Genomic DNA, 26,924 nt, shown 5'->3' with positions numbered 1-26,924 from the left:
GCAACGCGTTATTTTGGGTGGTAGTAATGCGATCAGAAGCTCACATCTGCTTTCGTCAGCAAAGGGCTGTTTGCTGGAGCTATTGGCCTTTGGTGTTTGTTAGCCTGTAAATGTGCGCAAAGACTCTCCCTTTCTCCACCCTCATCAGCTCCTTCATGTCCCTGGAAGACCTCCGGGGCTCTCCGGCTGCCCTCGTGCTCCTCCTGGGACGCTGCTGTGGGATCTCCTCTTGGAGATCTGTGCAGACACCTTTGAAGGGGCTCAGTGGCTCAGGTGGCAATATCCTTTCTCTACTATTCTTCCAGAATGACCTTCTATGATGATGGTGATGTTTACCTGCTAAGCACCGCAAAAGAATAGACTTTAAACGAGATACCAAATCATTTTGTTAAGAGTGTGAGAAAAGACATGCTGTAAGTTTATCTTTAGGAAAGTTAATTTTAGATACGGCTAGCAACGTGTTCCTCAAAATAGGAAAGTGTCAATTTGTCCAGGCCTGGAGTGAAATCCCTGATAAAAAAATGAGCTGAGAGAGATTTAGATTCTGAAAGATACGTGTCCAGTGCCTGTGGCGTTAGGACAGTGACAAAGCCATTGCTTGGCATCTGCAAACCATTGAAAATCATGCAGCAAGGGGATGCAGCTACATGTCTCCAGCGTACTGGCAAATTGTTAAGGATGTGAGAGCACGGGGAGCTTTTGTTCCTTCACTTCTCTGCATGCTGCATGAATTTCAAGCAGCCACTCAGAGTTTCCAAGGCTGTCAACCACTGACAACAGAAATATTTGGATGAGTTTTCAAAGGAATGGAGGCCCAGCCTCCAATTCTGCTGGCACGGTTCGTCTGGACAAAATGAATTGCAGGAACAAATTGCACCTTTGGCTATATGATATGCAAATCCCACTACAATGACAAATCCTTGAAGTGAGACCTACTCTAGCAGTTACCTGAGTCTGAGCTGCTTATTTTCATTTCTCATCCAGAACTCTGACTTCTAGCAGAGCCAGCATTACTTTGTGAGAATTAATTTGAGAAGTAGTGTTTTTTCAGATCTTGGGGGGGAAGAAAAGGATTAATTCTGACATTTTTAGGTTTGCATTGTATTCTTCCTCCGTGCCACTATCCGTCATTTCATGGGAGGGTGGTGGAGAGGACAGAGCAGACATGGCAATTTATTTAAATATGCATCGTTTTGGAGCCGGGCTAATACTTCGGAGGGAATTTGTGAGTGCTGACTGCAGCTGCATACCTTAGTGTCTTTTATCTATGAAATAACTTCAGGAGTGTGTTTTGGTTATTGCCTGTTTTTTTTTTTTTTTTTTTTTTTTTAGGGCTCAATTGTCTTGGTATTGTAAGAGAGCAGTTGGTCTGATTATGAAATAGGCTTGAATTTGCTGGAGGATTTGAAAAGTTTCAGCTTTTTCTACTTGTGACTTCAAGATCCATTCGCTATTTTGCGCATGCATTTTTATGGCTGGTTTTATGAAGGGTTTAATACAAACCATTTAAGTCAAGTATCCTGGTCTCTGATTAAAATAGATTCAAGTCAAAGGAAATGAGCCTAAATGGTTTTGAAATTGCGGCATTAGTGGGGAAAAACTGTTGAAAACCCTCCAGCTGATAAGCATTACAAAGCTTGTATTAGTTTTAAATATAATAGTGAAGCCTGTTTGGTTCAACTAAAGGCTGTTCGGCGTCTAGAATGCCAATGGACTTGAACTGTTCCTAGCAGTGTCTGTTGCTCATGTGTTCTTTCCTTTTAATTTTCTCTTTTTTCAGAGAAACAGATGATTGTGATCAAGTGTCACTTTCTTGAGTGCTGAGCCATGCCGGATCAGACCTCTTAGTCCTTTTCCTGCCCTCTCTTTGTGACTGCGGCTGAAACGAAGGGGAGCAAGGGGAGTTTAGGGGAAATTTGGCATGATTTATAACCTTTCTGTATTCAGACTCCCTGCAGCTGGTGGTCAGCATCGCTAAGGGTTCAGATGCAGGTGTCCCTGCTCAGCGTGATTAGCGGGCACATGTTGGCAATGAGGAGGCATCATGAGTCCCAGCTGATGGCCTTTCCAGTCCCTGCCCAGAGGCAGCAGAGAGGACAGAGGGGAATTTCCCTGGACAAAATGGTCCAAGAGGTGTTGGATACAGGATCGTGCTTAGGAGAAGGTAAGGTCTTTCCCAGGGCAAGGAGTAGCAGAGTAACTTCCTTGTCTTGAATTGGGGAATTGTGGTGTTTGGTTTTGGTAGTTTGGATTACCGTCTTTGTTTTGGCTATAAAATGCAGTTTATTTGAGGGATTTTCTTTTCTTTTCTTAAAAGCTGACGCTGCTCGCCTAGGCTGGAAGGTAGAAAGTCTACCCTGTCATTCGCCACTCGAGCAGTAGTGGGCTTTACGCTGGGCTGATTCCCAAAGAAGTAGTGCTGATCGTACGGACACGTGTGTTGTGGTACTGATACCGTAAGGGACCTGTGCCTGGAGGACCCTAGTTTTGAGCTCATTAATACTGATCCTGGCCTTCTGCTGAGTAGGAAAGGTTGTGCTGGGTGTGCAATGCAACCTGCTTTTAGAGTGAATCGGGTAACGGTAGTACGTTTTGGCTACCGAGAAAGCTACTCATTGGCTAAAATAAGGGAGGACTAGCATTTTGGTGCAAGGGACCTTATTTCAAGTCTTGCTATGGAACAGTGGGGTGATGAGACAGGCATAGGGGACACACTTCTATCTTGTTTGATTAGTTTTTGGGACTTTCAGATGAGATTTCTGCGTGTTCTGGGAAACAATTACTGCTTCTAGATTGGAAGTACCCAAGGTGCTGCCTGCAGACTGCGGGACTTTTAAACAAATCTCTAAAAAAATGAGCTGGAGAGATTTTCTTCAATTTTCTGCAAAAGCGGCAAAGGACAAGGCTGATCCATGAGTTTTATTGTTGATCAATTCATGGCATTTTCTGTTTGCCTATGAAGGATGGGGAGGGTATAAGAAGATGTGTTGTTTTCTTTATTGAAAGTGAAGCATATTTACATGGGATCCTAAAGGCTGCTAACATTCCCCGCTTTGATACAAGATTTTATGCACCTCAGTTTTATTCTGTGATGTATGATTTTAATGGGAACCCCTCCTACACGTAGCAGGAAAATAAAAATTGCTGCGTTAGATTGGTCTGCCTGTCCATTCTCTCCAGTATCTAATCTCTGATGGTGGAATTACCAGCTGCTTCAGGTTGAAGAAATCATATTAAGGAAAACTATGAAATAATCTGCCCATCTGGTACGTTCTGTCTTCTCGATTCTCTCTCTTCAATCCTATCTAATATAAATGTGGAGTTCTCATTATCTCTTTAAAAGTCTCTTCCTTTCTGGAATCCTGCTAAGCTCTGATTCAGTGGTATTTTATGGCATTATGGGATTAAGGAGTAGATTTAAGAAAAATAATACCCACAATTGTTATGACTATTGAATCATTGGGTGAAGATGACATATTCCTGCTGCTGTGAATCTCTCAGCAGCTGTTCCTCATGCAGGCGAGCCTCAGGATATTAAAGCGAAAAGGAAAAATGGCGTAAGTGATAAGCAACTTCCACGGCTTGATTTTTTCAGAGGTTTTGAGGGCTTCCTAGCCAGGAGCCCCTACCCCTCCTCCTGCCTGCCCTGTGCATCCTGCGTATGGGTCGGGCCAAGCATGGGAGACCTTTGGCGGTGTGTGTCGGGAGCTTCATCTGCTCTTGTGTTTTTGCAGCATGCGCCTGGTAAAAGGTTTGTATTTACCGGCTGGACCACGTGGCCTGAGAGCAGTGACCTGGGTAGAGCCGTACCATCACCTGGAAGCCATTGCGAAAGATTAAACAGTTACATACCACTGACTTGATTTTAATTTTTCCCAGTGGTGTGTTTGGGGGTTGAGTCACAGTCATTACACTCAAGTGTCTCAAGTGGCTGAATCACCCGTTTATTTCTGTAGCTGCCTTCCTTGGGAGCAATTGGGCTTTTTAGCACCATCTGGCTTTAGCTGGTTTTATTACCAGAGATTTCTGTGTAGCAGCTAGTTGAGAGTCTTTCTTTGGGATACAGAATCGTTTAGGTCGGAAAAGGCCTTTAAGATCATCAAGTCCAACTGTTCACCTAGCATACTGGAAAAGACAGTTTAGAAAAGACTTTGGGTTGTTCTTTGACAACTTGATTAACTAAGTACTAAATCTGTTCTTGATTTTATTTTTATTTAAAGTGGTCTGTGTGTGCCCCTTGGGGGCTCTCAGCATGTCCATACTGGATGCTAGAACATATCCTGGGGTGGAGGGAGCAAGCTGTAGCGGGAGGCACTGCCCCCTTTAGGGTATCTCCCCAGCCCTGGAGAGCCCCTTGCCCTCTGCCATGGGGCTGCCTTTGGGTCTCAGCCTCCACTCGGGTTACTGGGGTATTGCAGGGCCAAAGAGTTGGATTTTGGTTTTATAATCAAAACTGAGTACATCTTTGGAAAGTCGCGAACGTGGATGTGACTTGGATGATACATCAGGACTGTCCAGGAGGATGGAGACCTGTAATTCAGTCTCCTGCCTGTGAGACCGCACTTGCCTTCGCATCTCCCTTGTGCTGGACCCAAGACGTTCTCGTCCTGCGCTGGCCATATCCGCTCTCAGGGCTTGCCCTGCAGACTCCAAGACCCGCAGTGTTTTGTGCCGTGAGGCTCAACCCGTGGTTGGCTCTGATGGGGCTCAGGACAGTCTCCATAGGAACTAAAAAGACCTGGCTTGGCAGGTGCCTTCATCTCAGTTTTCTCTTGTACCAAGGTGCCGGAATGAGATCCTTTCTCAGCACCTATCATGACTTGGGCAGGAGATTGCCCTGGATGCCGCTTCATACCTCTGGCATCACACTTGTCTTAGTGGCGTGTTTTTTCCCCAGAATAGACGGCATGCAACCTCCTTCAAGCTCTGCTTGGAGCAAAATGCTTTTTGCCTTTCCCCCCTGCCCAAACGAGCATATTCTTTTTGATAGATGGCGGTGGACATCTGCAAATATCACCGCATCAAGTGAGGGAGCTCTTTATTGTTGGTTTCCTCAAGTTTTGAGTAGCTGGGACATTCCTGCAGTCACGCGTTTATGATATTATGCCAGTTACTTGGTCATGTCCTGCCCTAGGGTGTTTAGCCAGGCTTGATGAAATGAGGCGAGGGAGGAGGACAGCGCTTAAAAAGACCAAAACAAACTATTTGAATTACGCTGGTGATATTTGCTGGGAAATAGAGTTTCGTGACTGTTTATTTGTAGTCATTGCTATTTATTGCAAACAAAAGAGGTCAAAAGAGCTCTCTTCTCTCTTGCATGCACAATACGTTATTTTACCTTTTGCAAAGAGGTTTTTGTTTTGTTTTTGTTTTTCAATCCTACTTACAAACAATAGGAAGGAAAAGAGGCAGGATGTGGTGATTTTTCTTTGTCAATGAACTGAAGGGAAAAGTAGTGAGGAATCAAGACAGCGTAAGAAGGAAAAGAAACGTGACTCTTGGATGTGAAATGGTGTTTGAATAGCATGTGGGAGTGCATTAAAGGATGCTTTCATCTGTAGGAAAAAGTCAGAACTACTTGTGTGTCTTCTCTCCTGCTAGATAGTTGTGGTCTGACCCAGCGTTGTGTGAAAAATGCTCTTGCCCTTGGCTTTTTATGGCTTAAGCCATAAAAAAGGCAAAGTAATATTTTCCAATACTTGGAAACATGCCATCTGAAAATTTTCTGGGAGAGCAAGTAAAGAAATCAAGCAGTAAGTGTCAGTGTCAAAGCTCTGGCGTAAAGGGAACGTGCCTCAGAACAAGGCTCACCAGAAGTAGATCAGTTTTGCAGTTGAGGGACAGGGCGCCGGATATTTTCTATCCGTACACGCCACCCTGCTCAGTCTGATCCCTCTCTGCCCTGATAGGGATAGGAAGACACTTGCAAACCCAGCTTCAGAGCTGAAATGGTTTGGTTTTTCTTTCTCCGGCATCATCGAGGCACTTGGGATCTGAACATCCTGGTGCTAGGGAGGCCCTGTGCGCCGCCTGCCTCCCCAGGGATGGCGCTGCGGCTTTTGGTGACTTTTGGGTGGTTTGCACGAATGGAAAAACCTGATTTATTGTTGCATTGCTTTTCTGGTACTAATACAAACCAGCGTGCTATTGAATAAATACTGGTATTGATCTTTATTCCTCAGAGCATACCAATATGCGCGTATGGAGATTGTTATTGGATTTCCAGTAATTCTTTTTCTTAAAAACTGGGCAAGTAAAGTCCCTAAAGACACACTTTTCCACCTGTGCTTGGTATTTGCTGATTATTTTTTGTGCCTGCCGCTGTGTTCCTGGGAGGCGGCTCTGTGCCCGGGGCAGCGTGGAGCCTGGTACGTGCGGGTGGGCAGGCAGGGTTGGCTCCAGAGAGCTGTGGAAAATCAGTGTAGAGCTGAAAGTGTCTGACTGCCTGTTGACAAGTTTGGGGGTTTATTTTTTATTTCTATTCTGGATTTAGACAGAGACGCAGGACAATGTCCTTTTTTTTTTTTTTTTTTTTCCCCTTTTTTTTTTCTTTTTCCCCCCTCAGAGTAAAGGTCATTGAAGTCTAGTTTGTCTGACAAGTCTGCATGCTCTGTGTGGAGCCAGAAATGTGTCAAAAACCTTAGGTGATTATAAGTCCCAGTATCTTCTTCAGACTCAGTCATTAATAAACTGCTTTGGGGAAAGCAACTCAAGAGCTTTTTTCGTTTAGTGGCTGTTAGGGCATTCTCTTACTATCGTTATGCTGCGTAGTGTGATCTTGAAACGCTGTGACCGTGGATTTATATACACAGTACCTAATTTTTTTTTTTTTTTTATGCAATAGACTCCACTAATTGTCGATTTTCCCTTCCCGACTACAAAATTATTTCCTATTCTTATAAATTTGGAAGGTGATGCCTCAGGGAAGACATCTCTCGGTGAAGTGTGCTATAAAACACTTACTAATGTAAACATAAGTATTAAATGCACGCTTTGGCAGAGGATGGGATTAGTATAATTTAACAACTTGCTTTTGTGCTCCTCTGAACTCCAGCAATGAAAAATACCTGCGTTATCATAAATACTTCTGACTAAACTATATTTATGAAAGTAAATGAAATAAATTAAGCTTTGGATACACTTCTTTTAAGCTGGCTTCCAAAGAAATCAAAGCTGGTGTGTTTGTGCTTCCATGTATTGGAGGGAGCTTTTCGATTGCCGCGGGAGCTTTTTAAATGGGTTGCATATTCACGGAGGCATGAGTCAAACCCTGGTGTCCGACAGCGTTGGTTCTGAGCTCATTTATTGAGTTTTCCAGTATCCGAGGTGGGCTGGCCTGCTGCCGGAGGGCTGGTGCCCGGAGCTGCCGCTCGCTGGCGGGGGGGTGACCTGGGGCGGGGGGTGAGCTTGGCCTGCAGTCCGTGGCTTGTTTCGGAGCACGAAGCATGAATCCTTTGAAATATTTAGAGTTCATTACTGAATTTTCCTCCTCTTCTCCTCCCCGCTGTCCCCAAGTCCTGGCCGTTCAACAAATCCTAGACCGAGGATCTCCCAATAACTCTCTTTTTTCTTCATCGGTGTGAAATAGCTCATGCACAGGGGGGGAGGTGGGGGGGGTGGATGTGACACTCCAGATTGCTCTGGCTTTTATGTCCCTTCGATGTGTCTGAACAAGAGCCCCTCACAAAAACAAATCCTGTTCTGCACGTTCTGTTTTTACAACTTAGTAGACCGTTTCTTGTTCGAACTTGCCGAGTAAGTCATCTGCATTTAGAAATGCCTGTGTATCCCTAAGTATTTAAATTATAATTGAATATTTTTGATACCCTACGTCTAAAATATAAAGCATAACTGAAAAATAGTTACTGGAAATAAGGGAGGTGCTTTGAAAAACAAGTTTTGTGGGGAAATGTGAGAAGTTTTAGGTCTTTAATCATCAGAAATAGTTTATGAGAAGCCTGTGTTCGGAATCTATAAACACCGACGTGTACCAGGCAGCCTTAGGTCTTTTAAGGTGCTTGGGTAATAGAACAAGGTTTGCTTTTCCATCTACTTCATAGGGTAGACACAATTGATTTAATATTGATAATCCCTTTTGCAAGAAGACATGTGCAACTGAATCAGCAAAATACAAACTAAAATAAGCAATCAATGAATGGCGTGTGATTAGGAAGTGGCAATATGAATAGCAGCCTCAACACTTGCTTTCTTTTAAGCTTGTTCATAATCTTTACAAAAGCCAAATGAAGATCGATTCGTTTCCTGGTGAAGCTTTATTTTTTTTGTGAGGAGGACGTGAATGAAGCTTGTTTGAAATCAATAGCTGTAGTTTATGGAATGGCTTGTTGCCAGATCAGAAGGATATGCAAGGTTTGTCCTTTCCTGCAGAGATTTAAAGACAAAAAGCAGTGAGTAATCGCTGAGAAGCAATCTGCAGGACTGCGTTAAGGAAACTTGAACGAGCTTGAACCTGCGGGTGTGCGTTCACGCGCACCAAGTGTGTGTAGACAGCAGAAGACTGTAACATGATTTAGAACGTATTGTATTCCAAGCAGGGTGCTTTGCAGCCCAATCACCAGTAAATCATTCCATCCAATCGGTGCGCCGTTGATATAAAAGGATTTACCTCCCAGGTTTTCAGCTGCATCAATAGGAAGTACGCATTAGTTTTCCGTGGCCAAGCAGAGGGTGTGCTGGGCCAGGAGGGGATCTGGGAATAGTTGCCGGCAGAAATGAAAAGCCAAACCTGGGATGTGTATCGATGTGTGAGGTTCGGCTGTGCAGGTGGGAGGAGATTTTTGTGTGTTAGGTCCCGTGGGTAAAAGTCAGTCGGTGTTCGTAAGGTGAGGAGGAAAGGGAAGAAGATTCCTGAATTTTCCTACTGTGTGGTTTTCAGGTGCGGACCCAAACTTCTGGTCTGTAGAAATCAATGGCAAATATTGTATTGGGAAGGTGCAGACTATGTACGCGTCACTGTATGGATGCTGTTCGTGTTTTATGTCTGTTCACATCAAGTATGTCATGGTCTGTGCTGTCTAAAAATGCCTCTAACGAGGCGGCCTGTGCCTCCAGCCTGGGGTTGCCGTTACACGTCTGTCTGGCTCCTTTGGGGCTGGGGGCGGTGGCAGGGCGAGAAAGGAGCTGACTGCACGTGTGTCAAGCCTTAGGCACTCCTCTTAGTGGCTACGTTGCGGCAGCAAACAAATTTATAGCCTTAAATCACATCTTCTGGGTTCAAGTCATAGTAAAAGCCTTTGTAAAGCGTCTGTGCTCGGTAGCTGCGTGTCTGTTGTCGTTTGGGTCTCTGCGGATAAAGTCAGGCATTGAGTGGGCATAACAAAAGAGGGGTGATGCCCAACTCACGAGGCATCTCCGTCTTGTCACTGAAAATTACAGAAGGGGTTTGTTTTTCTGGGGGGTGGTCTGGGGCTTTTTTTTTCTTGGTGGTGGTGTTTGGTTGTTTGTGGGTGTTTTTTTTTTTTTTTTTCTTTTTTCCTTAACCTGGTAGCAATTCAGCTCATCTGGCTGGCTGTATTGGATCAGCTCCCTCCCTACCCTGCTGAGTAGGTGTTTAAATGGTGTTACTGTTCTGCGCTGGGCTAAACTGCGTGACCTTTATCCTCGTACGCTCGGGCTCCGAGTTGGTTAGCTTTGGTCTCCCAGTTTTGTCTCTCTTGTACTTTGTTTTGGCAGAGGTGGAGGATGCAACCTGTGCCGGTAGAAAAGCCATACAGGAGCAAATTTCCCCGTCGTGTAGCAGCGGTGGTGTGGAGCTTCATCTGGGGAATAAAGGGAAACTTCTGGCACGCTGGAGTGCATGCTTGGCCTTTCGCATTTATTGCACCAGGAAAAAAAGGAGTTGCATGAAAAACTCGAGTACAGACAGTGTGGCCAGTCATTGCTTTTGAACTCCATCACTACCTGCCGGTGTGGTCTTCAAGTTTATTCACGCCTCCGCGCCTAATGTCCCCTACCATTTAGGGGGCTCCAATTTATAGCCAGTTAATTGGATTCAGTTAACTAGTACCTGAAATTGGAATACGAGTAGAAATGCAAATCAAAATCAGCCCCAGCCTCTGTTTTTTTTACCATTTTGATATTCCTGGTGACATGGGGTTTGTTTTTTCTTTTTCTGAAATGAAGTGGTACGTATGTCTTCCCAAACGGTGTGTGAGCGTGACCTCGGTGAGCAGCCTGCGCTGCGTGGGTGGGTGGTGGTGGTGCCAGCTCTGTGATGCTGGGATGCTGCAGCTCTCCTGGTCTCCCTTCTACCATGTGGAAATTTGCCAGACAGGGCTGAGCTGAGCTAATTCTGACGTTATGTAAACTTATACAGTGATTTCTGTACATAACAGAAAAGGTTTAGAAAACTCTTCATCTTCCCAGTTCATAAACCTGTCATCAGAGTGGATCTGTTATTACAAAAAAAAAAAAAAGCTATCTCTAAAATCAGTTGTGCCTTTTAAGTTCATCATTTTTATACTCGCTGTTTCAGCAATGGCATTGTTCCACCCCGTCTTCCAGGCAGCACAAGCGTTGGCCACTTTTCTTATTCATTGCCCTAAGTATGTACTGGCAATGTCAAAATCTTGAGTTCCCATGAGATCTATTCTAGTAAGACGCTCCTGAGGTAAGGCTATATAGCAAGGATTTCATTTTAAATTTGGCAGGTAAGGCCCACGGCTGGGACAGTTTTACACCAACCTACCTGAGCAGAGCTGTGAACTTGTTGGTAGAGCTCGCTGGTGTGATGGTCACCCTGAAGGCACTGGCCTGGGAGGCTGTGACGGGAGGGTAAGGGCTCACTTCGCTGGACGTGCTCATCTGAACGTTCAGTCCAGGTCTGCCTGTGATTAAGGGAAAAAAAAACAAAGGCGCTTCCGCCTGCCCCAAAAAGAGCTGCGTCAGTCTGTTATACCAGACAGTAATATACTTTTACCTCGGGTGCAATAAATTGTCTTTGGCAGTGGCAGTGTCTCTTCACTGACCTCAAAGGGAGCTTTGGCTTCTACCTTAGACTAGATATCTCTTAATTAGCCACATCCAGCATTGTGTCTACATGACATGCTACGTGGGTAGTAGGTGTCTGTAATAGAGGATGTCAAAACATACAGTGTTAATTTACAATTTTGCATTCTTGCCGTTCAGTCTGTGATCTCTGAGCAGTTACAAGCTTGTAACTGTTGAGGATTTGGTTGCCCCCGTGTAGCAGAGTCAGGATGCCTCTGCTCGACGGCGCTGTCTGCGTTGGGCTGGTCCTTTCTTGGGGGAAACCCCGGGGGCTGCTCAGCGGTTTGGTGATGAAGTCGAGAGCAGACCTGGCATCGCAGCCTGATAGCTCCGTATCTGCCCCACGTAGGAGGTCAGGGTGCTTCTCGCTTTGATGTGATGATACCCGTCTGTGTAAAATGCTATAGACAGCCATTTTCAAAGCCCGTTCCTTCAGTCCATGCCTATTTTGTCATTATTCAGCATTCAGCTCTGTTTGGAGGGGGGACTGTTTTAAAACAAACAGACAAAAAATGTTCTTAAGCATCCTCCCTGTCTGATGCACTCTGCCTGGGATGACAGAAGGGCCAACAGAGGGGCAGAGACATTGCAGCAAGACCTTGGGTTTTGTTCCCGAACCCCACTGGCCTCCTTCCACCTTGGGGTTGACCACTTAATTTCTGCATTCTCTCATTTGGAGCAATCACAGAATGGTGGGGGTTGGAAGGGACCTCTGGGGATCATCTGGTCCAACCCTCTGCCGGAGCAGGGTCACCCAGAGCAGGTGGCACAGGAACGCCTCCAGGCGGGTTTGGAATGTCTCCAGAGATGGAGACTCCACCACCTCTCTGGGCAGCCCGTGCCAGGGCTCTGACACCCTCACAGGAAAGAAGTTTTTCCTCACTTTGAGATGGAAGTTCCCGTGTTCCAGTTTGTGCCCGTTACCCCTTGTCCTGTCCCCGGGCACCACTGAGAAGAGCCTGGCCCCATCCTCTTGCCACCCGCCCTTTGGCTATTGCTGAGCATTGATGAGATCCCTCTCAGTCTGCTCCTCTCCAGCTGAACAGCCCCAGGGCTCTCAGCCTTTCCTCAGCAGAGGGATGCTCCAGGCCCTTGATAATGTTAACTTTGAACAACGTCGTGTGGTGCTGAAGTCATTGATGCCTCAGTTAAGGAGAGAGCAGCCGCCGCCTCCTCAAGGCTCTTGACAAACTGAGAGTCCCCAGCTCTGCTGTGGATGTTCATGATGTCCGGATATATCCAGGAGTGGCCCTGAGGGAGACACATTAATCTCCTTGCAACATGGTCACACAGGGCAAAGGCATGTCTAGCCCAAACCTGCCATGGTGTATTTTGTCACTGTGGGACTGATGAGGAGCAGGCAAAGAGCCTGGGGGCTCCAGACAAGAAGCAGAAGCAGTGGATGTCGTTACTTGCACTGTCCTGAAAAGCATGGACCTGATGGTGGGTACCCAAAGGCTGGCTGTGGGCTTATAAACCACACTGTGCGTTAACCTGCTGCTCTTGGGACCCTGCTGCACCAAGAGTCCTGATGACCCATCTCTGTAATGGGGTAAAATTGTTGGTACGTTGTTTGGGGAGTCCTCTGAAAGCACAGTTTGGGGAACTGAAGGGTCAGAGTGTCTTAGGCACCGAGAGGTGTATTGATAATGCTTTCAGTTGCAAGATAATGTTTGCCCCAGCTTGCCTTTACGAGAGCTTAGTGAAACAGTAATCGATGTGATAGTAATTTTGGGGAGAATTCCACTTAAATGGGCAGAAATTCTTACTAAGTTGTCTCTTATGCACCCTTAGCTTTAAGGTTGCAGTTCCATATATCATTGTAGGAAAGGCATTTAAAAATTTATGAGCTTATTAGGTTGAACTCTCTCTCGGCTGCTGAACCACATTTTATGGGAAAATCTACAAAATCCTGTAAAAGCTGTGCCGACGTAGTTGAGCACTTTCATGACGCTAACAGTGTTTTTAAGGACAGTAAGTAACAAGAATCATTTATTCTACTAATCAAAAGAATATTTACCTATTTAAATATTCAAACCCTCAAGCCTTATTGAAGAATGAAATGTCAGGAAGGGATAAGCTCCTGATAAGAACGTTAGCTGGATTTATTTTGTGTGATAGCCGGCAAAGAAGTGATTAATAACTATATTTCAGGAGCAAGATTGGGGAACTACAGGGTGCTCAGAATTAAAAATAAAAAATGGGGGCAGGCGGGAATCTAGCCACTCTCTTCTGTAGGAGAGGAGGAACTCTTTGAAAATGCATCATCAGGATCTTCTTTTATGAAGAAGTGTGTGTTCCATAATCAGAACCACCGAAGCCTTTGTTGTCTTCCACAGGCACGTAGGATCTGGGTTCCTTTGTCCATTTTGTGCCGCCATACAACTGGCACAGATTTTCATGCCCAACTATTTCTGTCTGCCCAGTTCATGAGCGTTTATTGTGGCTGATCACAGAAAACAGATGGAGAGGCGTCCAGTGAACTCCTGTTAGTAGCTGTAGTGGTAGCTTGGTAGGATGTGGGAGCAGCATAGAGCCCTAAAGACCTGGGGCGTTCTGCAGGCCATGGGTGGTCACCCTTCCCCGTGGTGTTTCCTGCTGTTGGCAGTTCAAAAAGGCATGTAGAAGGCTTGTCACCTTCATGCAGCGTGGGAGAATTGTGTCCTGGACAGCCCTAAAGGGCGCTGTTTCTCCAAAGATGAGTAATAGCGTAGTGTCAAAGGTAATGACGATGTAGCTGTTAAACAGATACACTGGTCATCAATCAGCCCGTGCACCCGCCAAGGCTAGGACAGGGCTTCTGCTCCCGAGACCCTCTGCCATGTGGCACCAGAAGCAGGGGGTCCAATCCCCGCACGTGGCCGTCAGTGTGTTCCCTAACTGAAGATCTTAACAGTGCTGTGTGCTTCCAAAAATTACCTCATATGATGGTGGCCTACCCTTACCTGTGCCAGACATTAGTCAGGCCAATTAAATTTTTCTAATGGCTAAGAAGCAGCCTACTGTTATTTTGTTGATGTCTTCTCCTGTGTGTATTTTTCATACTTGACATCCATCCAAAGCAGAGTAGAGCCTGGCCACCCTGCTTGTAACAGGGACACTGTCTAGTGTCCTTCGTGTGTTGGGTTAGAGGGATGGGGAATCTTGGCGGCTTCGTGCTGAAGGAATGACGCAAAGCAATGGGTAGGCCAGGGAGGGCTGAACGTCAATGGGGAGAAAGTAAGAAAATCTTACTCTAACGCGATATCAAGGTTTTAAAGTAGACTTCTACGTCCCTGTTCTGCCAGTAATTCATTTTTTGGTGGTTGTGTGTGTTATTCTGCACCAGCTCTTCAGCTGGCAAGTAGTGACCGTTCCTGCGCTGGTGGAAGTGGGAAACGGAAATCCTGCACCACATTTAAGCCTTCAAATAGGATGTGCTACTTTTCTCATAACATCAACCGTTACCTTGCACTGATGTTCAAAACGAGTAGGAATTGATCTCATTTGGTGCCGTTCCACAGGGTGGGACTTGGCGTTTTGGGGGTTTTCAGCATGGTGGTGGCCTTTCCTGCTGTGCACAGCACATAGAAAGCGTGGCTAGCTGCCCTTGGTTATTGATACAATTCTCCTGTGCTTTGTGGAGAACTGAATGCTTTGTCCCCACACAGGGGTCGTGGGTGCATGGACACCGTCCCCGTGTGCTCTGCTGGCTGGTGGTGGTGGTACGGGGCGGGGATGTGTGCTGCTTTACGAGGTGAACACATCGCGATGTAACTCCCTGAATTCTTCCTGTTCCTGCTGGGACGAGCTCTGCTTTTCCTGCGACACGGGCTCAGGAGGTGTTTTCCTCTGATGTTTGCAGTGATGGCGCCTGAGCCTGGCCTGCGGCGGCTGATTTCCCTTTGCTGCCTTTCTGCTTTGCATATATTTATCTTGAAAACAGCGTTGTCAGTCCTGGAGCAGTTGAACGAGGGGAGTGCTGATGCCGTTGCCCACGGCAAGCTGCCTGGACTTGGAGGTCACAGTTCAGTCCTGCTCTGTGTCCACGGCTGGGAGACGAGCATGGGATCTGCTTGTGCAGCCGGCAGTGGTTTCCGAGGAGCCCCTTGGGACCTCTCCTGCTGCGGCTGCTGACCGAAGACGGCTTCACTGCCAAGGCAGGGGCTGAGCTGCCTTGCTGCTGGTCTGTGCTGGAGCTGCGACGCCTGGTTTGCTCCTGCCAGAGCACGGCATGCCTGTCAGACAGGCTGGCACGTTGGTGTCGGATTGGGGACCTCCGCTCCAGCTTGTTTGGGAAGGGCCTCAAACCAAGGGCAGGCAAGCGATGTGGGGCTGGAGAGGCATGTCCTTCCTCTTCTTATGTTGTAGGACTGTACAGATAGAGCTGCACTGCCTTTGGCTTTCCCTCCATCTTTGTTGTTCTTCAGTTACTGGGTAGATGTGTGTTTAAAAATAAAAATGCAGCTTGGGGGAAGATGGTTGTTCCCTCCCCTGGCTCTGATGTGGCTTCTTCTCTCTGGTTTAGACACTGCGATCTTGCCCAGGACCCCGGGCGTTGCCTCTTCCCTTGTGCCGTAGGGCATGTTGGAGTGCTTCCTTTTACGAGAAGGTTTTCATAGAACCCTAGAATGGTTTGGGTTGGAAGGGACCCTAAAGACCATCTCATTCCCGCTCCCCTGCCCTGGGCAGGGACACCTCCCACCAGCCCAGGTTGCTCCAAGCCCCGTCCAACCTGGCCTTGAACCCCTCCAGGGATGGGGCAGCCACAGCTTCTCTGGGCAACCTGTTCCAAAACTGTTTTGTTTTTCATTGGCATTTCTTGAACTTCCCATTTAGCTTCACTTGCCGTTGTGTTGGCATCCCAGACAGTAAGGAGCCAGGTTGAAGGTTTGTGCTGCTGGGGCTGTGGTGGAGATCAATTTTGGGGCATTCATGTGCAGACCAAAGGGTGAACGGCCGAATCTGCAAGCAGAGCCTCAGCTTATGCTCCAAACTGTGCCTTGGGCAGGGCTGAGGTGGCACCAGCCTGGAGGAAAACAGCTCATGGCAAAATGTTTTGTCTGTGTGCTTCCATACAATGAAAAAATGTGTCTTGAAACAGATGGTGAGGCTGTTTTGTCCAGGTGTTTTAAAGCACGGGGGGTGCGAGGTTAGCTTTTTCTGTACCTTGCTTAAAACTGTGATTTTTAAAAACATCATCAGTTTTCTGAGTCTGCAGCAGCAGATACTTCTCCTTCAGCAGTGTTTTTCTAATATCTCTTTACTGTCCGGTACTCCTCCCAATTTGTCTCCCTTTGGACCTTGACACCCAACCTCTGTGTGTTGTTGCACCCCCATCCCTCAGCTGGAAGGACGGCTTCAGGCTGGGTGACGGGCATTAGCAATGACGTATTAGAAATATATCATTAGGAAAATGAGGTTACTGATGGATCGTTTTCAGATAGCCTGTTGAAGCCTGTTTTTTATCTAGATTCGAGTATTACCTTTAAAGCATTGGACGTATTTGAAAACCAGGGCACATCTGACCAAAGTAGGCTTTTCAAATTTATGGAGTTCTGCCTCCTCACTGGAAATGAGGACAGCTATACTTTCTGCTTAATGGTATTTCATCTCCATGTAAAAGTTTGGTAGGCATATTTATGTTGAAATTGGGGGAAAGGAAGCAGTACAAAAAGCACAAATTAGGAAAAGGGTGACGGTCTTGAAGATTTGAGGTTCTGAGCCAAATAGATGTGTGTGTGCTGTCAGGAGTGGATGGCATGAGTGAGGTGTGTTGCGGAAGGGGGAAGATGATATGAGCATAATCTTTGATGCAGCATCTGGGATTCGTGATTACTGGATCTGTCAGTGTTAGCAGTATTTCTGCTTTGTGATTGGGGGAGGAAACCAAGCTGCAGGTCTGTCTGTCCAGCTCCTCTCTGGACTAATATCTAAATGCTGTGGCTCACTTTTCCCCAAGCATGAGACCTGTTGGCTGTGGTTATGAACTTTGAAAGAATATAATGCATTATTATTTCTTTCATTAAATTGCCTTTATTTATTTTTTTTTTTTTTTGGTGGAAGGTGCTACCTGACGGCACCCATCGTCCGTAGGAGAAGATGCACCATACACAGTCTGGCAGGTCACGCCATCAGCACAGCAGTCCCCGTCAGCTCTGTGCCAGCATGGTTGGATCTGGAGCTGGAGGATCAGATGAGTGGGAGGTTGTTTTGTCCTGGAACACTCCATGTTGTTCATAAGCTGCACTCATTAGTGCTGATAAATGGCTTGTGCTGGGGTAGTGAAGGTACAGAAACCATCCGAGTCCGGCTCTCAGTTGCTGCCGCTGGACAGTGTGATTTGATGGAAATAGCTCTGCGCCCCTGAAGACAGTTGATACGTATTAATCGAGTAATAGAGTGGATCATGTTAAATCACTGAGCAGGAAGAAGTGTTTTTTAAATGTTACTTGCCATTTTGTGGCCTCTCTGTGCTCCAGCAGTGCTTGCTGTGATTCCAGGTTATTTTTCTGCCGTGGGATCAGGAAGCAGTAAATGATATGATATCCCTTTTCTGTTACTGAGACAGCCACTAAACATCCTAATCTCACTTGCTGCACTGAAGAGCAGATTTACAGCTGTGTGGTGAGCGTAAAACAAATGGTCGGAGGACTCAAAGGCAGACTCCTGCAGCAGACAAGCATACGTGGTAGCAAAACTTGATTATTTTTATTTTTTTTGGTGTGTTTTGAAATTGGCTGACGTGATTAATACTGCCTGATGTATGCCAAGCTGTTCAGCATAAACTCAGACATATTTCCCCTTCTCCCATCTCCCCTTCTCATCCTTCATTTGTTTCTGAACGGCTTCGTACATAAAGGAGTAACTGCAAGGAATTCACAGTTAAAAATGTCCTCCATAAATATATTTTATTTTAGGTGTTTCCTTGCACATTCTCCTGATTTCAGACTTGGACTTCACGTAGAATAAAGGTCTTGGGCCTGGGAAAAGTGGCAGTGTCCACAGTCCAGGAGTGCCGTGGCCTCTGTGCCTGTCCGCATCCCTGGCTCCCTGCGGGGCCGAGGGGGAGGACACGGGGAGCTGGTCCACGGACGTGCCAGGCAGAGGGTTACGCTGGTCCCGTGTCCGTGGTTGGTCCATCAGCCTGTTCCTGAAGTGAAAACAGCTGCATCTGAGCCTTGGACCGAGGATGGAGTAAAGCCCCTTTCTCCCCTGTTTAAGGACAAGTGACGCTTCTCAACACGAGCTCAGCAAGCTCCTTAAATTAAGCCCAGTGCCACACGTTAGGAGGTTTTTTCCAGCCTCTCAAAACTTACAGAGAGTTTTCTGAGCGTGATTTAATGGGACGTAGTCAAGCATGATTTAATGGGACATAAAATGCCTCTTACACTGATACCCCATTGATCTAAATGAGAGACAAAATTGTAAGGTATCTGTTTCTTTTTGCTATTGATTCATGGTTTTTTTAAAATAAATCCTGCAAGCAGGTGCCAGCCTACGTTTAACTGGAGAGAGCAGGATTTAGTGGGGAAAATGTAATTGTGTAACCTGCACTAATTAGTTTACAGGTGTTGGTAAGTAAGTAGTGTTCTGTGCTTTACCAGTCGAGTGTTTCTCATCTAGCAAAGAGGGGATTGTGAGGGATCAACTGGAGCTGGCTTCAATTTTCTCCAGCCCAGAAGTGTTTTGAGGTGTAGGAGGCCAGGTATTGCCCTTTTGTAAACTGCACGGTGCCTCTGCCGGGCAGCGCAGCCTGGGCTCTGCTGCGGGTCTGCCCTGGGCTGATGAGCACGTGATAAACGGGGAGGAAAAAGTTTCCGAGACAGCCTTTTTGTAATGATGAAAAACTGAAAGTGGGCAAATTTCCATTTAAAATGAGGTGCTGGTCTTTAACCCTATGGGTAACAAATCACTGACATCAACAGGAATGTATCGTGGTGGTCTCTCTGTTGTATTTCATTTAAATGTAAAAGATTTCAAATGTAGGGAGTGTTCCCTTGGAAATCCAACTTACCGGACTGAGACTTGCCTGTGGGCAGACCAGATAGGGTGTGGGCTGAGTGTTAGAAATAAAACCTGCGATTCTCCTCCTAGAAGATGTGAGGACCAGCAAAGGTTTTCCAGCCTACGTTAAGAGATGGATTTGCTTTGGTGTCAATTCAGGTTGTAGAAAAGCTTGGCAAAAATTTCAGAATAACAGGTTTGTTTCTATAGCTTTTTGTCTCCCGTGTGCTGCTTAGGCTCTGGCTCCCCTGAGAACCTTCTTGAACATCACATTTATCTCATTAATCTCTAATCCCCGAAGAGACCAGCCCACGGTCTGAGCTGAGGACTGCAGCTGTGCTAGACTTCACTTCTGGCCCTGCGCGTCCCCTTTTGGATAATTAGTAGGACTAATGAATCCTGAATTTAGAAGTATTTTGGCCTGGGATCTGAATTCTGGAGGCCGTGTCTGGCAAGCACCCAAATGCTTCCTCGCCTGAGGGTCGATAGCTGTGGGCAGAGGGGGACAATGTGTCTCAGGTGGGGTTCGACAGCCCGTGCGTTGCTGGGGACTCGTCCCCAAGCCCCTCGTCGTTGCTCCTGCTGGGACCCGGCTTGGCGCTGTCTTTTCTGTGCTGTTCCTCCAGGTTGCACTTGAAACACTGACGGCAGCAGAAATTCCACATATCATATCTTTCCACCTTACACATGGTTTTAGCGAGATGGTTTAGTGATGCTTTATGTCAGTGTTAGGCTGATGGTTGGACTCAATGATCTGAAAGGTGCCTTCCACCCTGAACAACTCTAGGATTCTACTCTGTGACAGGAAAATGCAGCCCCTCAGGGTGGGAAAGGTGTCGTACTTTGGGGTCGGGAGGCTGGAGCAGGATGGTGAATCCTGCCTAAACTGCTGTCTCAAATGTTTCTAGGAGCAAAACAGTCAAAGCTCTGTGCCTCCATGTGTAAATAAGGCTGAACCACAAAGTCTGGATCAGTCCCTTTTGTATTTAAAATACTTAAAATAAATAAAACAAAGCAAACCTCCACCACCTCCCATCTCACGTCCTCATTACTCCTGCTGTTTCTAACAAGTTTTCCCCTGGTCTTTCTGATTATGACCATGTGACCTGCCTTCTGGACATGGGGAAGGCTGTTGGACGTTGTCTGTCTGGACTTTGGTAAGGCCTTTGACACCGTCCCCCACAGCATTCTCCTGGAGAAGCTGGTGAATCATGGCATAGACAAGTGTACTCTTCGCTGGGTGAAAAAACTGGCTGGATGGCCATGCCCAGAGAGTTGTGATTAATGGGGTGAAATCCTCTTGGCGGCTGGTCACCAGTGGTGTCCCTCAGGGCTCAGTTTTGTTTAATATCTTTATCAAAGATCTGGATGAGGGGATTGAGTGCACCCTCAGTAAGTTTGCAAACGACACCAAACTAGGTGTGAGTGTTGATCTGCTTGAGGGTAGGAAGGCTCTACAGAGGGACCCGGACAGGCTAGATCGATGGGACAAGGCCCAATTGTCTGAGGTTTAATAAGGCCAAGTGCCGGATCCTGCATTTTGGTCACAACAACCCCAAGCAACGCTACAGGCTTGGGGAAGAGTGGCTGGAAAGCTGCCCAGCAGAAAAGGACCTGGGGGTGCTGGTGGACGGCCAGCTTAACATGAGCCAGCAGCGTGCCCAGGTGGCCAAGAAGGCCAACAGCATTCTGGCTTGTATCAGGAATAGCGTGGCCAGCAGGAGTAGGGAAGGGATCGTGCCTCTGTACTTGGCACTGGTGAGGCCTCACCTCGAGTGCTGTGTTCAGTTCTGGGCCCCTCTGTACAAGAGGGACATTGAAGGGCTGGAGCGTGTCCAGAGGAGAGCTACCAGGCTGGTGAGGGGGCTGGAGACCAGGGCATATGAGGAGAGGCTGAGGGAGCTGGGCATGTTTAGCTTGGGGAAGAGGAGGCTGAGGGGAGACCTCATTGCCCTCTACAACTCCCTGAAAGGAGGTTGGAGAGAGGTGGGTGTTGGCCTCTTCTCCCAGGTGAATAATGACAGGACCAGAGGAAATGGTCTGAAGCTGTGGCAGGGGAGGTTTAGATTAGATATTAGGAAGAATTACTTTCCTGAAAGAGTGGTCAGGCACAGGCCTGCCCAGGGAGGTGGTTGAGTCACCATCCTAGAGGTGTTTAAGAAACATCTAGATGTGGCACTTCAGGGGATGCTCTAGTGGCAAAGATTGCAGGGGTTTTTTTGTGTGTGTATGATTGGACTCGATGATCTCAAAGGTCCTTTCCAACCATGAATATTCTATGATTATGTTTGAGACCAAACATTTTTCTTTTCTTCCCCCCGCCACCTCCCTGGCCCCAGGAGATCCCCAAAGCACCAGGTGTTTCCCTGCATGCTCACATGCGTGAATATTTGTTAACACGTCGGCTTGTCAATACTGAACGGCGGCGGTGGAGCCCAGGGGCTGGAGCCCGCCAGCACGTGGCTGCAGGCAGAGAGCATCGCTCGGCACAGCTGCTCTCCACGTCCGCGATGCAGAGAGCCCGCGTGAGGGCTGACAAACTTGAGGTTAATTTGGTTTTAAATTGCTGCCTTCCCTGCTCGTGTGGTTGCGACGAAAGCCACCGGAGAGCACGGTGTTTATGCAGAGCCTTTGCCTCCCCCCCGCCTGCCTCTGGAGAATTGCAGCTTTGTGCGTGTGAACAATGCGGGTATTTGCCGTGTCCATTCCTTCCCCGGACTTATCTCTTCTCCCCGTGTCTTTGTCCGCCTGTCCTCAGCAATCGGGGAAGGAGAGCTGTGATAAGAGTGGTGCAGGGCGAATGCCAATGAGATGAACCTCAAAGGGCTCGGTTTGGATTTTCCTCCAAACCTCTTTGATCGCAAACGGAGCTCTTTATCCCCCGAAGCGTGCCCCAGGGGAAGGCTGCCCAGAGGTGTGCCGTGATTAAAAGGAAATGCTCTTGCTCCTGTGACCACCTTCTCTTCAGCTTAGCAGGTATTGACATGTATCAAAAGCAGAGTTTTAATCTCGGAGTCAGTTTAGTTTGACTTTTGTGGCAGGATTTCAGCTTTTGTGGCAGGATTTCAGGGTCAATTGTCACTTTACCCCATCACAATTGTTAATTCTTTTTAAGGAGAGATCTTCCCTTTGGAAGATCCTTTCCAGCATTCGATACATTTTTTTCCTTTGTAGAGAGCTTGGCTTGCTTTAGGGCAGGCAACAGTTAAATCAAGAAACACAACCTTGTTTTTATCCAGCATACTTGCTTAACTAAAGAAGGTTCATAAAGAGCTGCGTCTCTGCAAATCTTTGTCTCCCAAGTCTCATTTTGGAGTCTGAAGAATGCCTGCTGTTGCCTAAGGAACGCTCAGTACAATTAAATACAGAGTCATTGTTGGGGAGTCGATGAGCTTGAAGCGTCGCTGGGATGTCGTTCGTGCGTTCCGTCTTTCTTTGCTTATCTGGGCAGGATTTACTTGGAAACGCTCATTGTAATTCTGCAAACACGGCTAATGTTGCATGTCTAATCTGTCATGAATGCGGAGAGGGAGCGGGGAGGCTCGTTTTCTTCTTCCCTCGCACGTATTTATTGTAGGGAGAGCTGGAGAGTTTGATTAAATTGTTTGAAGTAGTTGAGGATCGCCTGTTTGCTTTCTGCAAGTACTTTTATTAAGATTAGGTTTCTGGTTAGGATGAAGTGTGGCATTAAAACAACAATTTCGGGAGCGATGTGTGCTCCTTGGAGAGGCCTCTTCCACCGAGAGCCCCTCTCGTTCTGCGCCATGGCTGTCCTTCGTCTGCAGGTGGGCGTAACGTGAACCGGTCGCTTGCCAGGGATGGAGCTGGCTGGTGGCTGACCTGGGAGCTCCTTCCACCTCTGTCCTGCTCTGACGCACAGGAACGTGTTCCAGCAGACACCCAGCCACAAGGCCAGCTCGAGTTAAGCTGAAACCAGAGAGATGGTCGCCAGTTTTTGTTTTTTAACCTCTCCTGGCTGTGTAGTGCAGACACCAGTTCATGGCAGTGCTCTGCTGGGGTACTTCAGAGACAGGAATGTATTCAGAAGTATCTGCAAAGAGAGCTAAAACACTTATTAAGACTATTTAACCAAGGGTTATTTCATATTCATTTCGTTCCAAAGCAAATGGGAAGAAAATTCACAAGTGCCATTTAAGAACAAAGCTCATTTCCGAGCACCTATTAATCTTAGAACAGGAATGTGGCGTTTCTCTTTAAATGGTAAAGCTATTTTCTCTCTTCTGGAGGCTGCTTTTAGTTACGTGCCCACAGACTTGGGAACACAACCTCGGGTACGTGCACTCCGGGTTTGTGCCCTGCCCCTGGTGCTCCCTGAGCCCGGAGGACGCTCTCTGTCGCCGCTATCTCTTCCGAGACAGCGCTGCTGAAATTCCTCCTGGGAGCTGTAATCCCTGGCTGTGCCAAGCCGCAGGATGTCACCCATCGTCCTGCGCAGTGCGTTACGTGTGTGCCGGACTCCGGGCGCTTGCTGCGTGCTCTGCTAACCCCGTCTCTCTCTCTGCCCTTCGTGCTACAGGTGCAAAGAGCTGAAATATGGCAAGGACCTACCCCAGATCTCCATCATCTTCATCTTCGTGAACGAAGCGCTCTCCGTTATCCTGCGATCGGTGCACAGCGCGGTTAACCATACGCCAGCTCACCTCCTGAAGGAGATTATCCTTGTGGACGACAACAGCGATGAAGGTTAGCAGCACTGGCAGCTTGGATCTCCAAAATGTTAGGAGGGAGTTTAATGTCCTAAAATCTCATGGAGGACTCACGCTTCTTCGGGAGCGCTGACACTGCTGGGAGGCGCATGGTGGCAGGTTTGCTGGCTGGCACAACCATTCTCTCCAGTTTCTGTAGCAAAAAAGAAACAGGATCAAACCAAAGTTTAAACCTGAGATAATTATTGGTTGAAAGTGTAGCTGAAAGCTAAAAGGCTAAAGGAAAGCAGAGAGCAATCTTAGCTTTCTCTTCACAGTAGCATCCAGAAGTTCTGGTTTCAGGCATGTCCTTGTTTCTAATAATAACACTTCGATTGTTACAGAAATGCACCCCTAAGTGTTTTCCATGGAGCTGAGGGACGAGAGCGTGGAGCCCAGTGAGCTATTTCTGGTTTGGCCCCTTGCAGGGGTCTCAAATGAGGCATTTTCTCTGTGTGTGCCTCAGTTTCCCTATCTGTAAAACAAAGTCCCAGATTTGGTAAATGACTGGGACCCTTTAGAAACCCTCCTTCCTCTCGTATTCTCTTTTTGGTATGAGAAGGGTAAGCTAAGAGGAAGACGAGGAAACAAACACACCTGACCTGCTCAAGTCAGGCCATGGCAAAATGTGGAGGGCGATGTTTGGTTTTCCACGTTACACACATGTGTCGTCGGGTTCAAGCTGCTCTCAGACGCTGTTGCAACACCTTCCCTTCTGCCGTTTGGTAACACAAAGCTGCAGGAGGTGGTTTCATCTGGAAGCGTTTTGAGACTCAGATTCTTCCAAGATGTTTTTGTTTTTACAATATACAGGCGGATAACGTCATTAGGGTAGTTAAAATCTTCACGAAGAACACCAAATGGTTATGTTACTTTGATTATTGCATTCTTTATTTGTACTGCATGCTTTTAATATTATTTTAAAAAATAACGGATGTGTGCTGTGGATGGTGTGATCAGAAGGGAAGATCAGGGAGGGTGCGGGATGCGGAGAGCTCATTTCCAGAGGGAGCCTGAGAGGTTGCTCGTCTGTCTGCGAGGCGATGAGATAGTGTACAGCAAGCTATTCAAGCCTGTAAAAATAGGCACTCAAATACCACAGTAATGAGCACCATAGAAAGCTGATGAATTATAATTACCAGTAAAAGAAACAGGAGGGCAGCTCCTCAGCTGATGGAAATCACGGCAGCTCTCGTGCAAAAGCCAGGATGGCGTGCGCCAGTGAAACCGTGGGATTTCAGAGCTGGAACTGCTTGGCTGGTGAAGGGAAGGTGCAGGTGATCTGTCGCTGCAGTGTTTAGCATTGCCCAGTACTGAGAGGGTTCGAAATACCAAAATGAGATGCTGCCTCTCCAAATTTTACCATATCAATGAGGCGAAGAGAAGAACACTCTTTAAAAGAGAACTCCAAGGTAATAATTATTGAGCTTCTCTACCCACTGCCACGCACAAAGGAATATGTTTCTAAACGGCCTTCACCCGTCACTCAGTATGCAGCGCTGAGTCAAGTACTCTGGAGACACTGTTGAAAGGCACAGGACAATGAAATGAATCCTTCTAAAAGCATCGCACACACATACCCCCCCAAGAAGCTGAGACTGCAGCTGGCAGCGAGGGTTGCAGAATGAAATCTCTTTACCGGCATCACTGGCCGTTTGCTGCGAGGGCTGGGCCAGTGCTGGTGGGGCATGGTGGTGGGGATGGATGGTGGCCAGGTGTTGACAGGGCGGAAAGATGGCTTGTAGTGTGCTCAAGCACTTGCAGCTCTGGGTTCTCCTCTTTATGCCTGTTTTTGCAGGCTGACCAAGCTGCCTGGGCTGTGTTGGGGTGCTTTATGGCACTCCCTTAGCCAGGGAGGGGGCCCAAATTGAGGGACAAATTTGTATATCATAGAATCATAGAATTGTTAGGGTTGGAAGGTACCTCAAAGATCATCTAGTTCCAACCCCCCTGCCATGGGCAGGGACATCTCCCACTAGATCAGCTTGCTCAGAGCCCCATCCAGCCTGGCCTTAAAAACTTCCAGGGATGGGGCTTCCACCGCCTCTCTGGGCAACCTGTTCCAGTTTCTCGCCGCCCTCATGGTGAAGAACGTCTTCCTAACGTCTTCCTAACGTCCAGTCTGAATTGACCCATCTCTAGTTTTAATCCATTCCCTCTAGTCCTACCATTACCCGACATCCTAAAAAGTCCCTCCCCAGCTTTCTTGTAGGCCCTCTTAAGATACTGGTAGGCCACTATGAGGTCTCCTTGGAGCCTTCTTTTCTCCAGACTGAACAACCGCAGCTCTCTGTCTGTCGTCATAGGAGAGGTGCTCCATCCCTCTGATCATCCTCGTGGCCTTCCTCTGAACATGTTCCAGCACGTCCATCTCTCTCTTGTAGTAGGGGCTCCAGAACTGAACGCAGTACTCCAGGTGGGGTCTCACGAGAGTGGAGTAGAGGGGGAGAATCATGTGCTGGAGGTGGGAAAACCCCATGGGTTGCATGGAATGGGGAACATCCAGGGTCCCTGGTGAAGGGACGGACGGGGTTGTGCTGAGGGTTGTACAATGCCTGAACACCGAGGTGGCTCTGTCCTCAGGAACCTTGTGATGGAAGTTTGCAAGGAGAGCGGGTGTAGGGAACGAGGCGATGCTGTTAGCTGGTAGGGTTAGTTAGTCATGTCGGTACTACGCTGTCGAGCCTTTGTAGGCATCATGACAAATGAGCTTTTTAAGGAGGGATTTGAAGGAAGATAATGAGGTAACTTGGCAGATGTTTATGGAGAGCTCCTCCCAAGCGTGTAATAATCTAGTTTTCTCATGTAAAAGAAATTATACAAACCAGAATGTAACTCTGAGACCCGTGCATTCACTTTCTGCATCGTCAAGGAGCTTCAATGACAGCAAAGAATTATTAATGGCAATAACATTGTCATATAGTTTCCACTAATGGTGGGAAATAATTGTCAGCAGCAATAGCAACATCAGAGAGTTGATGCTTTGGATATTACAAAGTCGTTGCAATATATAGATTTGGCTCCTACAGGAAAATAATTACAGGAAAATAGTTCCTCATGAGCTCTAAGATTTAGAGATGAATCCTGGAGGATGAAGCGCTGGTGTCGAGCAGAGGATGGCATTGTGTGGGTGTGACTTTGGTGGCTGTGATTGAACAAGAAGAGGAATTATGCTCTTTGTGAGCAGCGGTGAGTGTTTGAGGGACGATTCCTATGGGTGTA

The 26,924-nt window shown here is 47.2% G+C and overlaps 1 protein-coding gene across 1 annotated transcript in view; it reads left to right on the top strand.

Annotated features, from left to right (window-relative positions):
- Positions 1–26,924, top strand: part of GALNT17 (polypeptide N-acetylgalactosaminyltransferase 17) — a 219,033-nt gene that overhangs the window by 55,481 nt on the left and 136,628 nt on the right. The window contains exon 3 of the mRNA XM_063341566.1: positions 23,534–23,700. Coding sequence (XP_063197636.1) covers positions 23,534–23,700 — 167 coding nt within the window. The remainder of the gene's footprint in view (positions 1–23,533; positions 23,701–26,924) is intronic.

Source organism: Chroicocephalus ridibundus, chromosome 7 (genome assembly GCF_963924245.1).
Source record: "Chroicocephalus ridibundus chromosome 7, bChrRid1.1, whole genome shotgun sequence".
Classification (NCBI taxonomy): domain Eukaryota; kingdom Metazoa; phylum Chordata; class Aves; order Charadriiformes; family Laridae; genus Chroicocephalus; species Chroicocephalus ridibundus.
This window is presented reverse-complemented; position numbering and strand designations above follow the sequence as displayed.